The sequence below is a fragment of the Lactuca virosa genome, chromosome 4 (genome assembly GCF_052849685.1).
Source record: "Lactuca virosa cultivar CGN04683 chromosome 4, Lactuca_virosa_CGN04683_v6, whole genome shotgun sequence".
In the NCBI taxonomy this organism is placed as follows: domain Eukaryota; kingdom Viridiplantae; phylum Streptophyta; class Magnoliopsida; order Asterales; family Asteraceae; genus Lactuca; species Lactuca virosa.
Window position 1 is genome coordinate 289,397,253 of NC_136429.1, and position 15,955 is coordinate 289,413,207.

The 15,955-nt window shown below is 37.2% G+C and overlaps 1 protein-coding gene across 2 annotated transcripts; it reads right to left on the minus strand.

Moving 5' to 3' along the window:
- Positions 1-3: 3 nt before the first annotated feature.
- LOC145108377 (U-box domain-containing protein 5-like) lies at positions 4-10,575 on the minus strand. Of its 2 annotated transcripts, XM_079045395.1 has the most exons (6): positions 10,259-10,575; positions 10,063-10,145; positions 8,544-8,729; positions 8,173-8,280; positions 7,152-7,987; positions 5-6,865 (listed from the first exon to the last, which is right to left on the minus strand). In XM_079045395.1, exons 2-6 carry the CDS (start codon positions 10,114-10,116, stop codon positions 6,073-6,075), a joined length of 1,977 nt encoding a protein of 658 aa, XP_078901521.1. In that variant the 5' UTR covers positions 10,117-10,145; positions 10,259-10,575; the 3' UTR covers positions 5-6,072. The 2 variants fall into 2 exon arrangements, with proteins under 2 accessions (XP_078901522.1, XP_078901521.1); XM_079045396.1 differs by lacking the exon at positions 8,544-8,729 and having other exon boundaries at positions 4-6,865.
- Between the last annotated feature and the right edge of the window lie 5,380 nt (positions 10,576-15,955).

Consider the following 15,955-nt stretch of genomic DNA (forward strand, 5'->3'; position numbering starts at 1 on the left):
TCCAAACTCAGACAGCGCTTCGCTTCTATTAATTTATTTTCTTTCAACGAAACCTAGTATCATTACCACTAGAGTTTAGTCTAATATTCACCGAGACTAATTAATAGTCTAGCTATTATTACAATTATATAAGCGTTAAACAATACTCTTCACCCACTATGTACAGACAGGGGCAAGACATAAAACACCGGAGGGCAGGACCATTTTGGCATATAGCACTTCTGAAATCCAACAACCCTATGCGGCCCATTAAACCAGGTTCCCCGTACCGCGAGTGGTTAAAAAGATATTATAACGACACTTATATAACTCATAATAATAGCCCAAATAATTATAAGTTCCTAATAACAATACTATATTTAAATAAAATATATATTTAAAATAGGGTAGGCGTATCTTACCTACGAGGAGGTTTGGCTAGAAGCCGGGCTCTGTAGGGGCAGAACTTCCGAGCCGAAAGCGCTTCGTCTCGGAGCCGTCGAGCGCTCCGGGGCTTTCTTCTAGCGCTAGGGGAGTTTTGGGAGGTTTAGAGAGAGAGAGAGTAGAGAGAGGAGGGTGGAGGTGTGAAGAAATGAGGATGGAAGGTGTTGTATTTATAGGGTGAAATATGGCTTAAATTAGTGCCACATGTCACCATCTGGTGGCAAGCCTTGGGGAGAAAGTAATGGCCAATATTGTGCCACGTCACCCCTTTTGCAGCAGCACCCTGCCGACTTCTAAAAATAAGATCTACAACTATTATTTCGACTCCGTCGGCTAATTCTCGACCGATCTTAAATTTAACAGTACGAGGAGATTATACTGTTAAATGTCCGCGTAAAATTCATAACTTCTACATACGGATTCCGTTTTCGTCTGTATTTTTACCGTTAAGTTCCTATTAATGAGATATTCAATTCTAATTTAGGTCGCATAGGCCAAAAACCGCTCGATCGAAAATTTGAGTTTTGGGCTGTGCACTGTTATGCCAAATCTTAGAAAAATTATAACTTCCTCATACGAAGTCAGATTTGGGCGTTCGTTTTATGCACACTCTCGGTTTAACGTATACTACGACTTTTGTTTAGATCACTTAGGCCAAAAAGTCTTGTATTGTAAATTCACTATTTACGTCGCGCCGTGTCGTGCCGGTTTTGCCGTAAAACTTCGACGGTCCATAACTTCTTCGTTATAACTTAGATTTCGGCGTTCTTTATATGTACGGAACCCTTGTAACATATACTATAAAATGGTTAAGATTAATCCTTTTAAATAATCTTCCATCAAAACTCATTTTTTTGATACTCATTGTCTCTAAATTGACTAGCGCGGATCTACGGGCGTTACAAACCCCGCCCGTATAATGGGGATCGCCGCTTCTACAATGTGGACGGAGGAGGCTCCGCAGATAGAGCCCTTCCAATCATAGTCCGCCGAGTGGCCCGCAATGTCGAAATGAACGTGGCGGCCATTCACCGAACTGTGGAACTCGAGGCAGACTTGGATGCCAAGACAAACCGTATTCACAGTCTGGAGGTTGCTCATAGGAGGATTTTGAGAGACTATGAAGTCCAGCAGCTGGAGCTAGCTGCAACTCGAGCTGAAGTCATAGAGCTCCGAGCACGCCAATCAGTATACGAGAGTCGCCTGCTTAACATGGAGCGCCAGTTGGCTAACTTAAGGATCTGTCCGAGGAGTGTCCGCCGCCAGTAGGAGATATTCTACTCATCCTTCCTTTGGTTTAAAGAATAGCTTTCATACCTATGCTCTAAGTAACTCTTTTCTCTGTAGACATTCCTGTCTTGCAAGTATTGATTCACTAGTTCTTTATGTTGTCAAATTGTTCCTCTGTTGGTATGTTGTAGACCTACTCCTAGGTCAAATTTTCCGAACTCTGTGTAATATCAATGCCAACAATAGTGACTACAATCATATTTCAGTTAAAGATTATCATTGTCAAAAGTATACCTTGGATCGGTAGCATGCAAATTAAGCAACTTTATCAAAGTCACACCACCGTTTCTTCTTAAAAAGCATGTGGCATAGGAAGTACTCTTACCTTAAGACGATCATTCCTTTTACCCATCGATTTCAGATCAATTTCCATAAAAGCTTTGATATCCTAATCGGCACGGGATAGTTAAGCCCCAAATCGTGCTGATATCCTTTGCTTCAAGAAAGCGATTCGTCTCAATCTTTCCCTCTGACGAGGTCCTCACTGGTTATAGTGATAGAATTTGTTCGAACCTTCGTGTCATTTTCTGCGCCAAAGCCCAGAAGTATCTGCGAAGGAGATGCCATGCATTCCTCGCTCAGGTGGTTGATGAGACACAAAGAGTTAAAGACCTCGAGAGCATCTCCGAAGTTTGCAACTTTCCTGAATGTCTTCCCCAAGGACATTCCAGGGATTTCTTTCGAGTGTCAGGTTGAATCCCGTATCGACTTGATCTCCAGAGCTACCCTTATAGCTAACCCTTCATATCATCTAGAGCCGACGAAAGTGTGAGAGTATTCCAGCCAGCTCAATGAGCTGAGCAACCAGGAGTTCGTAAATTTATTGTATGTGAATTCTACTGTGTTCAGAGCGTTTTCTATTCTTGCTAAGACCATATCATGGGGATGTGGGTCGAATCAATGAGAGTCAGATAGGAATGCGGAAAATCCCAATGCATAGATGAACATTTAGGATACATCCAGAGGCAACCATTGTTGCTAACAAGCTTCTTTTTTTGACATGTAGCAGAATCATGCCTCCGAAGGAACGTACCCAACCCACCAATAAGACACCAGTCCTTCAGATGGACTCAACTACATTCCAAGCTACTGTCACAGCAGCCGTAGCAGCCGCCCTAGCTGTTCTTAACGCTAACAACCCAAGTGGGAATGGGAACAATTTCCACATCTCGAACTATAGCAACACATCAGGAAACCAACAAGGGCTTATCCAGGAGGACACTCCAACTCCCAAACCTAAGAGCGCCAAACGAAAATTCTGGAACAAGAGGGAGCGCAAGTTGTCTCAGAAACTTGCCAAGAGACAACAACCCGTGATAACTCCTACAACCACAACATCCACCAGACCGGTGCCAACACCAGTGCAACGATATGCTGGAAAACTTCCAAATTGCGAGGAATGCAACTTCCACCACGTAGGAAAATGTTGTGAATCGAAATGTAAGAACTGCAACAGGCAAGGACACACCGCTTGTTACTGCAGAGCACTAGCACCGTCAAACGCTTTGATTTCTGGGGAAAAGGTGGGTCAGGTTTGCTACAATTGTGGCGAACCCGGATATTTCAAAAGAAATTGTCCAGGGGCTAAGGATGGTCAGAAAGCTCGCTTCGCAAAAACCCCGACTCAACACATCACTTCCACTACCGACGCTAGCATAGTTCAAGTGTGTGGTACATGTGGTGAAATGGGACACTTCACAATAGACTGCCCAACAGAAAAGAACAATGAGGAAACCGGAGGAGTCTGACCTTAGTGAAGGAGGAAGCATCGAAGGGCCCTGCTTTGTTTCGGTACGTTTTCGAAAACCCCAATAATTGTTCATAATTGCGATTACTTTCTCGTCCAGATTGAATCACGTAATCCTCATAAGGTTTAAAGCCCTAATAAGCAAATCATGATAGCTTAAGTGAATACGCTAGGGGCAGTGGTAGTTATACATGACTTGTATGCACCAAACCCTTTGTCTTAAATCGTTCGATCGCAAAACTCCCGCCACTCGTAACAATAAATTGGATGTGAACTTAGAAAAATTCATCACTCTTCGAAAACCCGAAAGTATTCATATGAGGAGTATCACCCACAAAGAAATGGACAGAGTAAGAGGGCTATCCGGACGATTGGAAATACGTCGTGGGACACTCATTTACCCTTAATTGAACTTTCTTGCAACGACGGTGACCTCCCCAGTATCAAGGTTGCACCGGTCGAAGCCCTCTATAGTCGTAAGTACAGATCCCCTATGTGCTAGGCTGATATGGGCGACACGCAATTAGTTAAGACTCAATTCCCCAACAACACTTGCACGAGTTCTGAAATCATCCGAGAAACGACTGGAAAGATCGAACGAAAGGGCTACGCCGATGAGAGTCAAAAACCCTTGAAGTTCCAGATTGGTGGACGTGTCCGTTTGCAGGTCACACCCTGGAAAAGCCCGATACGCTTCGGAAGGCGTTAAAAGCTAAAATCAGGATACGTTGGACCGACCGAGATCCTTGCTAGGAAGGGTCCCGTAGCGTGCAAACTCCAGTTACCCCAAGAACTCAGCAAAGCCCGTCTCGTCTTCCTCGCGTCGAAACAAAATGAGTGTCCGTCCGATGAGACACCTACGAATTCCCCTCGACAACCTCGAGTTAGACTTGAGTCCACTGAGCTCACAGATCGAGAAGTCAAGCGAACGAAATAACGTCACATCCCGATAGCAAAGGTCCACTGGAACGTCAAATAGGAACTTGGATTCACTTGGGAGCACGAGAGTCCCATGAACCCTAAGTACCTCCATCAATTCCAAGACCATGAGTTATATTCTTATTCTTAAATTTCGGGACGAAATTCCCTCTAACGGGGGGATGATGTGACAATCCGAAAATTCTACCTGGTTCATCTATTCGGTTAATCTATACTAAACTTGTTTTATTTGACTTCTTGCCCTGTTTGAGGGTTCGTTTAAGTGAGTATAAGCTTGAGAGTGGCCAAGGTTGAGTCTAGGAATGAGTCAGCAAGTCGTATACTGTCAAAACAAGGCCATACACACCTTTAAAGGGAGTGTACGGCCGTACACATGGGTGTGCGGCCGCACACACATCTCCTGGCAGCACACTCCCTTCTTGATAGGACACCCACCCTACATAAAGGATAGACCCCTTTCCTTTCATTCCTTTAAAACCTTGGCAGCACACAACACCATTTCTCTCAAGCTTCTTCAACCACAAACCTTCCAAGGCTGCAAAAACGTGAGTAATCCATCCCTTAACTTATTTTGCTTGAAGAACCACTTGATCTAAGCCTTTAATCATCAAGTCCCGTCATGTTCTTCATCTACTTGAAGGAATGCGGCCGCACACCCTCATATGGTGGCCGCACACTCCTAAAAGACCCTCCAAAGAGAGAGTTTGACTTCCATATTCGAGATAGACATGCCCCTAGCCTTGTTGTACCATGGAAATGGCATTTTTGACATTTTTGTGTGGAGTGTACGACCGCACACACTTGTGTACGATCGCACACACCTGTGTACGACCGCACACACACTTGCGTGGCAGCACACCCAAGTGTGCGACCACACACTCATTCTAGGACCATAAACCCACTTCTAAGACCCTAGGCTTGTACTACAACTAAGTTTGGACCAAGAACACTTCATGGATTGCAAGTATGGACCTTGAAACACCCCAAGAACACCTTCCATCATGGGTGTACGGCTGCACACCCCTTGGGCCGCCTGAAGAACGTTGGAAAGGTCTCTAGTCATATCAAGTATGGTTATACGACTCACAACTAAGTATAAACTAATTTTGGTTTACAGACTCTATTCTTCGTTAGTTTTATTTTAATTAATAAAACTACATTTATATATACTGATAAGAAATCAGGGATCTCTAAACTTGCATCTCTACCTCTAGGATGGGTAACTTGTTTTTAGGGAAAATATAGGATTTTACCGTGATAACACCGGCTTTTCTAAAACTGATGGTTCACTACTCTACCAACGGATATTCATTCCATGACTCCTTGAATTATACATGTCATGTATGAATCAAAGAACATTTTTCCACCAAAACTAAATGCTTATGAACTCACCAGCTTTATGCTGATATTCTTTCAAAACTGCTTGTATTCTCAGGAAATTAGTAGCCAGGTACATCCAGGAGTTTGGAGAAGTCGGAGCATAAGAGTCACGTCTTTCTATTTTACTTTTGATATAAACAAATCTATGTATTAAACAATGTAAACCTTTTTCACATATGTAATCAATGTCTAGTTGTGTTTACTATGGTTGGTATAATACAATTGTTGTGATACTACGCATGACGTCCTCCACCCCGGAACGATTCCGCCATCACGGTTTCGGGGTGTGACATCTACCTAACTGACTTTCTAAATTTTGCTTTTAGCTTTCCAAACAACCCCAACTTAGAACACGACTTCTTCGGTTTTAGGTCACCACTTGTGGGTTGTGATGAATCTATACCTTGCTTCAAGTTACCATTTGTGCTTTGAGAGGTATCACTAAAACTACATCCTAATGAATTATCATCCGGAACATTATTCAATAACCGCAATAACTCAACCGCAATCAACTTCCCCTGACAACTCCCATTTTTCGAAATGTGTGCCAACGATGAAATAATCCCATCAATTTGCATCAAAATTTCATGCAACTCTTCCCTTTGGTAATACAATGAGATCAAAATATCAAGTGCATGTTCTTGTTCTTCTTCCTTTCCAACTTCAAGAAGCTCCCCAATCGACTCGATACATCTTTCATTTTCAAGAAAATCAGCAGCTGCTTCATCGATAGCACAAAGGCTCCGGAAGATTTTGATGCAAAGGCCAGACAACAAAATCTCATCCAAAAAGGGCACTAGGTCTTGAATGAATCCTAGGTATATAAGGTGGTTTCCTAAATCGTTGTGATTTGAAAGATTGGAAAGCACTCTTAATGCAACATTGTGGTGTTTGCTTTTCTTTGGGGTTTTTATGAGTTCTTGAAGAAATGTTAGAATCCTAGATGCCACAATTTCAGAATTGTAATGATCTTGGGAAGAGAGGATTTCTAATATTTGTAAGGCCTCTTCGGTTATTTCTGAATCTGAATCAAGAAATGTAAACAAGTCGTAGATTGCATCTTTTGGTAAAGGTGGCATGTCATTTCTGTTAAATGTCACAAAAAATACAATTAGAAGAAGTTTACAAAAAATAGTAAAAGGGTAAAACCATAATTTTAGCAACCAAAAGTTAAAGAACAAAAGGAACATAGCACTAGAATTAGATACTATGCATATTAAAGGATCAAAGGGTTGTTTCTTTTTCTTTTTCTCTCGTATCGCTGTAAGGTAAAGTGACCAATTAGTAAATGACCATTTTACCCTTATATTTTTTTTTTCACAATATTTTGGGAGGGGAGAAAAAGGGTTGCATTCAAAACGAGAAGCATTACCTGCATTCTTTCAAGAACATCAAAAGCAACTCAGCTCCATTTCTTTTAGCTCCCGAATCATTTAATCTATGAGCTTCTTTCAAAAACTTAAAAACGGGTTTTATATAACTTGTAGACATGAACCCGTGAGACCCATTTTGGTCATTTTTCAACTGGTCTTTCACATCTTCCACTGCTTTTCTCCTCGATTGCCATGGAAGTACAGAAAGCTTCACAAGGATAAACAAATTTGTCCCATTATCATTACTCTGAACACAATCAAATCTCTCAGATTTTTCTTGAATCTCAAAATCCGAAACATAATCCACACTATTTGTATCCGAAGATCGAAATGACACATGATCAACTTGAAGCTTTAATTCCCCTAAAGAACTGTTGAAACTGGGCACTGAGCTTGAAGAAGAAAGTGTACTTAATTTACGATTTTTAAAATTCACAGGTGGTTGATGTGAATCAAAAACATCCATGTCATCATTTTGTGGATCTTCGGTTTTTTTATTAGTGTCACTTTGTGTTTGCGATTCTTCTGGTTTGATTAATTTTCCGTATTTTCTTGCGAGATACAACAAATAGTTCAAGATTTTTCTTTTTGCAGGGTCGGAATCGGATTTTGTTAGTAGCTTTCTTATGGATCGTTTTTCAATCATGAGAGCTAATGGGGATGTGATTTGTAGCCTAAAAGCTGCAAATTTGAAAGCTTTGATTTCTTCAAGATTATCGGATTTTGATGCTGCTATGTCTCGATGGAGTAAAGATAGTAAAACTTTCCCAGCTTCATCTTCATAGGAATCCAAAGTAAATGTGACGCTTTTGATATAATCGACAATTTGGGACATCTGAAATAACAACCAATTTGGAATTTAAGAAATTAAAACAAAAGTATTACAAGAAAAATGAGCGTTAGTGAAAGAAATCAATTTCTACCCTTTAGCGACAAACTGTCACAAAAGGTTGTTTTTTAGCAACAGAAAATAATATGAAAAAAAATGGTCGTTAAATGATGACATCGAGAAAAACTAACCTGAGCAGCCAATGTGGGCTCCACCATGTTTTGAAGTAGACTCAAATATGACTCTAAACAATTCTGGATCCTTTCACACCTCAAAATTATTCCCTCTCCACTTATTGCCTATAAAAAGTGTCATATATTTCTACAAAAGTTATTTTTCCAGTAAGGTCAGTAAGGCCGCACTGTCACTAAAGCAGCATAAACATATGTAATGTAAATTAGATACAAAGTGATATGTTAGGTGGGACCTAGTTGTAGCCTAGAAGGAGCAAAATCCACTTTGGATTTGAGAATCCCATACTTTGGTTGTTAACAATCAAACCCTTGTCTATTTCCGCAAATACAATTATGAAATCAAGAAATATAATTTGGGAGATATTTACCAAGTAAAGTTTACTGGATTCGGAACAGTGTCGAAGAAGTAACTTGCATTTTTGCATGTAATGATGTAATGAACACAAAAGTTGTAATCCTGACTTGCATCGTGGTCGAGCTGACTCAAGCGCTGTAAATATCTCAGCGATTTTGTCCATAATTTTTTTAACTTCCAAGCATGCAGAACGATGCACCTGTTTATATTTACATATAAATATCTTTGTAAAGGAATATTATAACACCAAATTTGATGTTATACTATTCATTTATGTTGTGTTTGGTTTTAAACTTTCATGTGTAGGATTTGGTCCTTTAAATTTGAATTTATATGTTTGAAGTTAATTTAATTGTGTAGATATATTTTTAAATGTAATATTTTTGTTAGTTGTAATATTATGTTATAGATTAAATTGATATTAAAAGATCGTATCTATTAAATTTAATCTTTATGTTACAAATGTAACTTTTCTTTAATTAATAATATGTTTGTTTAAATAATATAATAATTAATCAAGTTAATTATATATGAACAATAAATTTAGTTATAACTGTTTAATAATATAATTTATGAAGTTATTGTAAAAAAAATCAAGACAAATTTGTAACAATCTAATAAATAGAAGCGTATTTTCAAAAATCTACATGAATTAGAAAAAAAAAATAATTGGAATATTATACCAGAAAATGTGTAGGAGATAATCTTGAATACTAAAATTTGATATCGTGTGTAAGGAAAGGAACTGTGTAGTACAACTCTCGCAACACAAAAGTCTATATTTTTTTATTTTTTGAGCTAAGTAAAAAAGTCAGGATTGTCATTTTAGATTATTTTCATATGTTGCTATAATTGTATAAATGACAAAATTGCATCGATGGATGACTAAATGAGAGTCATTAAAAGTTTCATGGGCTCCATAGCCACTATCCCAAAAGGAAATATCAGCTCATTGTCAATTACTCAATTATTGATTTGAATTATTTCAAGATAAACAAACCAGTTAGAATCCATTTATTTTTTTTTTCATATATAAGGTGTCCATTTAGGTTTTGTCACTAAGAAACACATGGTGTATTATTCTTGAAGTTGACATGTTCAACTTTTATACTAAAGGGCTAAATACGAGGAAAAAGTAATATACTTTTATATATTTGTTTATTATGATATTTCATTTTCATTTCTTTCTATTACAAGATTACAACATCCTATATTCTTTTTTCTTTATTAAAACATTGTACTTTATACAATATATCCAACTACAACATTATACATTTAAATTTTCTTATCAAGACACTATACTTTGAAAACACTACCGAGTTTACGAGTTACAATAGCATTAATTGGTTTGTATTTAGGTAGACTTTGTTATAAAATGGTTAGATTTTTAAAGATACAATGTTCTACTAGAAAGAAATTACACTATGATGCTATCAACTCTATCTTTCACTAAATTCGAATGTAAAGTATTCAATATTATTTGCAGGGTGTATATTTGAGCTCATAAGGGATGTAGAGAATCGAATGCTTACTTTCCATGTACTTAGAGATCGATATTCCACAAGTTCAAGAGCAATACTCTCCATCTTTCAAAAAAGGTTATCCCTGATTGATCCTGAATTAAAACACAACAAGTTAAGATTAAAGAAACACAAAGATCCAGATGAAATTCAGTCCAAACTATCCAAAGTAACCAAAACCCCAAATGCATTAAACACTGTAACTCACAGACAAGTAGAGAGCACAGTCGATCAAGTTGCTGGTAAGTTCTTCGGAGTTACTGTAAGATGGAGGAGAAAACCGGTGCAAAAACCATGGTTAGTGAGCTGGAGCTCGCCATTGATTCACTGAAGAAGCTCAACGACAATCATAAGACAGAAACCCACTTAGGATATCGAATGTTTTGAATGGTTTATAAGGAGAAGGAGTCAATGAGAGGAGTTCAATGGTCCCAATTTATTACGACGACGGCAATGGGTACGTCAAAGTGTGTAAAAGTAAAGTGAGGCTGCCTTTCAACTACTACCACTACCATGGAATCTTTCAGTAGATGAAATACTTTGATAAAAGGACCCGATTGGGAAGACCGGGTCAACCTTCCGAACGTCTTGTAGAAGTTTTACGGATTCGTTTTTCATATTTTTTAACCTGTTGAGGTTCGGTTTGGAGCTTGACTTTCCTGTCCACTTCTATCTCATTAGATTCTCGAACTTGAATAGAGACAAAGGGTCAACTGTTAGCAGTTTTTCAATAAAAAGTTATCTTTTTGTTTATATCAATTTTTATTTTAGAAAATAATTTAGGAGGGTATCAAATTATATTTTTATTTATATTAGTTGTTAGACTCGTATAATATACTAGTTGATTAAAACAAAATGTTAGATACGAATGAGTGGACATAAAGTTTATTTTAATTTGAAACTTGAAATAAGTGAAAATTATGAGAAAAAATTAAAAAAAAACATGCGAAAAAAATAAATTAAAATTACGTGTTTAGTTATCAGACTCGTATATTAAACATGTTTATTATAACAAAATGTCAATTACAAAGGTTTAAACTAAATTTATTAGAAATTAAAATTAAATATGAAGTTTGAAATTTGAAATTAATATAGTTATTATGATACGTTTAATTTATGAAAACTATATTAATGATTTATCGGAAAATAAAAAATGAAATAAATATAAATAGAAAACAAATATTTTAAAATTATGAAAAAATGACATGTGCTAAATGCAATGAGATCATAACATTCGACAAAAATGATTTTGATTTATTAGGATATATTTTAGCTACTTTCTTTTATTTTACACAATTTACCAGTGAGTTTTTAAATTTTGTTCAAAAAAATAACTTGATCAGTAATAACTTGTATTGTTGGTTTTATCTACCCGAATCGCGTGAAAATATTATGTGGCTCATTACACGGACCATTATGTGGAATACAATCGACTTACACCCAAACACATAAAACCCCAACCCACTACGGCCGATTAGAGTTTAATCACACTTAATCTTAACTCGTTTTCTTATTCCATAAAATTAATACATATACCGAGGAAACATGTGGTATAATACTATTTTTTTTAGTGTTGTGGTGTTTTAAAAATGATATTGGTTTTGCTAGTGATTTCGTATAACTATCACAATATAAACTCCTATAATTTTATATTTGATGATTATACCCTTTTTTATCTCATAATTATCTAGTGTGTATATATATATATATATATATATATATATATATATATATATATATATATATATATATATATATATATATATATACTCTAATTATGGTTAATTTGAAAACTAGATATTTGAGCAGAGTAATGATTAGTTACAGTGTATATCCCTGTATTTGACCAACATTATTTATAGGTACTATGTTATCCTAGGAAATTAACCATTATAAAATTTAGGTAATATCTCTTCCTAGATTATTGGGCATCATAACTCTTAGGCATAATATCATAGCTTACAACTAGGTATAGTATCTATAACTACATTATCATAAGATTTCATGTTTTATATAACGATTAAAATTTATAGATATAAATATATTTTTATAAAGCAGTTTGATAAGCATGTATCCCCCCCCCTAAAACTTTTAAAATAGTAAAATGGGGTCGTGAACTCACTCTAGTCACGTGAGACCGTTGGTGTAGGCTTGAATCAGGCTCGGGACTCTAGGATCGCCTAGGACGGCTACCACTTCGAGAGATGCAGAGAGAGATGTGTAGAATGGTGTGCCAAAATGATCTGTATTGCCTTCTATTTATAGGCATGCAATTTGGGTGTGCGTGGCGCAAATATCTGTACACATCGTGCATGATCATCGTGGCTCCATCCAGAGAAGGCCACGTGTCACTACCCTAATTAGCCACGTCACTCGCAATCTGCTCGAATCCGGTGTCAGGTGCGCGACGGGCATAGGCGCGCACCTCTCGCGCACGAAATGATTTTGTAAAAATCATAATTTCTTCGTGCAAGTTCCGATCTAAGCCCTATTTATATCTATGTCATGATCTCATGGAGCACAACAACTCTCATTTAGGTTGATTTAGCTAGTTTTGACTTTCATTTTTGTGCCTAACGGGGGTAAAAATAAATGATTTTACAAAAATCATATCTCTCTCATACGAATATCGTTTTTCGCATTGTTTGCCCTAAATTTTTTTTATCTTAAGGAGTACTACAAATTTCCTTTTTGCACTTTTTGTCAAAACTCAACCATCTCTAAGTACAATTTTGACGTAATTAATTTTAATTACGTGGTTGATTTTTATTTTTATAAAATCCATAACTATTTCCTTTGGAGTCAGATATTTACGAATCTTATGTCTTTGGGATCACATTAACGAGTACTTTCTAAGTATTTTAACCAGCTTAGAAGACGATACAACTTTTTGGATGCTTATTTTCGAGCCTAACAATTGTTTTAACTATAAATGTAACGACACATTTGAATTTTATTATCTCAAAATCAAATATTACAATATTAAGTTATTACATCTATTTTCCTACTCTCTCCTAAAGGTGATCAGTGATGAAATCCTCTCAGTTGTCACATTTTCCCCCCTGTTTAGGAAATTTCATCCCGAAATTTTATCTTGTCGTGGGGATTCCTTCAAACAAGTGAGGGTACTTGTCTTTCATTTGGTCCTCTCATTCCCATGTGTACTTTGTCCTCGCTTAGAGTTCAGTCATACTTTGACAATGGGAATCTGACTCTGCTTGAGTCGTTTGACCTTTTTGTCCATGATTTCGACTGGCTCTTCGATGAAGTTCAGTTCGGGGTTAATCTGAATTTCATCAAGTGGGCCGATAATCTTATCATCAGAAAGTTACTTTTTAAGATTAGACACATGGAAGACATCATGCACGTTATTAAGCTCTTAGGGTAACTTAAGTCGATAGGCAACTAGACCTATCGTGTCAAGGATTTTGAATGGTCCTATGTACCTCAGATTCAGTTTACCCTGCTTTCCGAACCTTATAACTCCTTTATAAGGAGATACATTGAGCATCACCCTATCTCCGACTTGGAACTATAGGGGTTTGTGCCTTACATCGGCATAACACTGTCACACCCCCGAACCAGACAGCGGAAACGTCCGAGGGATCGTGTGACTATCAATTGAAATATCATCACAATGAATATACATGAAACATAACACATTCATCACCAAACATTACATATTACAACTGGTATTGTTCACATCAAGTACATTGTCATAGATTACATAAATTCAAAGTATTAATAGTACGATGAGTGACATTACGTAAAATAAATCCATACACACTTGAAAATCCTTCTGCTTAACGATTACCTGAGAATACAAGTTATTTTGAAAACGGTCAACATATATAATGTTGGTGAGTTCATAAGCATGTTTGAATGAAAGTCTTTGTATTGTTTGTAAAACCCACAACATATATAGTGTCATTTTCAGCCCCAAATCTCGTTTATTCTCATTTTTGGCTCAAGTTTTGATTAAATGACATTTTAATCCCCAAAAATTGATATTTTTGCAATTTGGGTCCAAAAGCCGTGAGGCCCACATTAAGGCCCAAAATGCCAAATTTTACACTTTTGACCCTTAGGAAAATATGGTTGTTATAAAAACTCATTTTTAAGCTAATATTACCCTTTTGGTCCCTATAAAACCGTAGGTGTCACTCTTGTCCCAAACTTTTGTTTATTTGCCAAAAATGATCCTTATACAAGATTTTGTTTAGTTTTTCACAACTTAGGCATTTATAACACTTTCAACTTTGTAGTATGGTGTCTAGAATGTTTTTGTTTATGAATCTCACCTATTTTTGTTGAAGTTTCATGGATCCATCGAGTTTATCACACAAACACAACATAGACCAAAAAAGTCACACACAACATGCAATAATACATAGATCTACACATGAACACTTGTATTCTCCCCCAAAAAGAAGTAAAAACCGAAAACAAGGTGGTATGAACTCACCTTGCTTGTTTGTTCTCGGTTTGGTGAAGAAAAGATGGAGGATTCGGCCCTAGCAAGCTTTGCTTGAGTAGATCTTAAACTTATGGGGTTTTCTACGAGTATGATCACAAACAATGTTTAGATGGAGTGATCTAGCATAATAATGAAGTTACTTAGCTTGGATGTGTGATGACTTACCTAATATTGATGATCTTTGGTGAAGATCTTATTGAAACACTTAGAAATCTCAAAAATTTGGATGGAAGGAAGGAGGATGTTGTTGAGTGTTTGAGAGAGTTTTCTTGAAAGATTTTTGAGAGAATGAGGGTGGTGTGAGGTGTTTCGGCCGAGAAGAAGAAGGGAGAAGAAAGAGAGTGAAGTGATGTGCATGGAGATCCACCATGCAATAAACATGTGTCTAATTCTCATTAATCGTCCTAATTTCCTTTTATTTTATTTTTTTACTCATTGGGCCGAGAATGGGCCTAGTGGGATGAAGAAAATGGTGTTGGGCCCAAACTCTTGGCTTTGATCGAATTTTATAGGCCCAATATTATTTTTAGGCCCATTGGGCTCATTAGATGGTTCACGACCCATTTGAATGAGAGAAAGGGAGTTTATGGCCCATTAAGGCCTATTAGGGTTAGAATGAATCATTTTAGGCCCAAATGATCCAAAATGTTATAGATTTATGAGTTGGGTCCATTTAGAATCCAAATAGGGTTTCTAAGCCCAATATAGTTGAATTGAATGCTTATTGATCCATTAGGACCAATAAGGAAATCCTAGCCCATAATGAACTTGAACGTGGATCTCTAAGGTATTCAACTCCCCAATTGACTTTCTGAAATGTTTTGCATAGAGTTTGAATTTCAATAGTAAATCTTGACTAAGTTTGTGGTCATAGAATGAACATAGTGTATGATATGAAGTTAGAGTTACAAGTATTATCATAGATGACGTTTACATGATCACATAATTTCCTGGTAAAAATACCAGTTGTGACATCATCCCCCCGTTAGAGGGAATTTCGTCCCGAAATTCTTTTAAAAACTAGGATTATGAAGGAGAGAATAAGTGAAGGTACTTCTGCTTCATTTAGTCTTCGCGTTCCCATGTGAATTCCGATCCACGCTTGGCGTTCCATCGAACCTTCACAATCGGAATGCGGCTTTACTTCGTACACTTCACTTCCCTATCCAATATCTTGACTGGTTCTTTGACGAACAAGAGATTCTCGTTGATCTCGATCTCCTTTAGAGAAATGACAAGAGTTTCATCTGATAGGCACTTTTTCAGATTCGAGATGTGAAACACGGGGTGTATGTTGCAGAGCTCGGCAGGTAGCTATAGCTTGTAAGCCACCGGACCAATCCGGGCTAGAATCTCGAACGGTCCAATGTATCGCGGGTTCAGCTTTCCCCGTTTCCCAAAGCGGATCATTCCTTTCCAAGGAGAGAC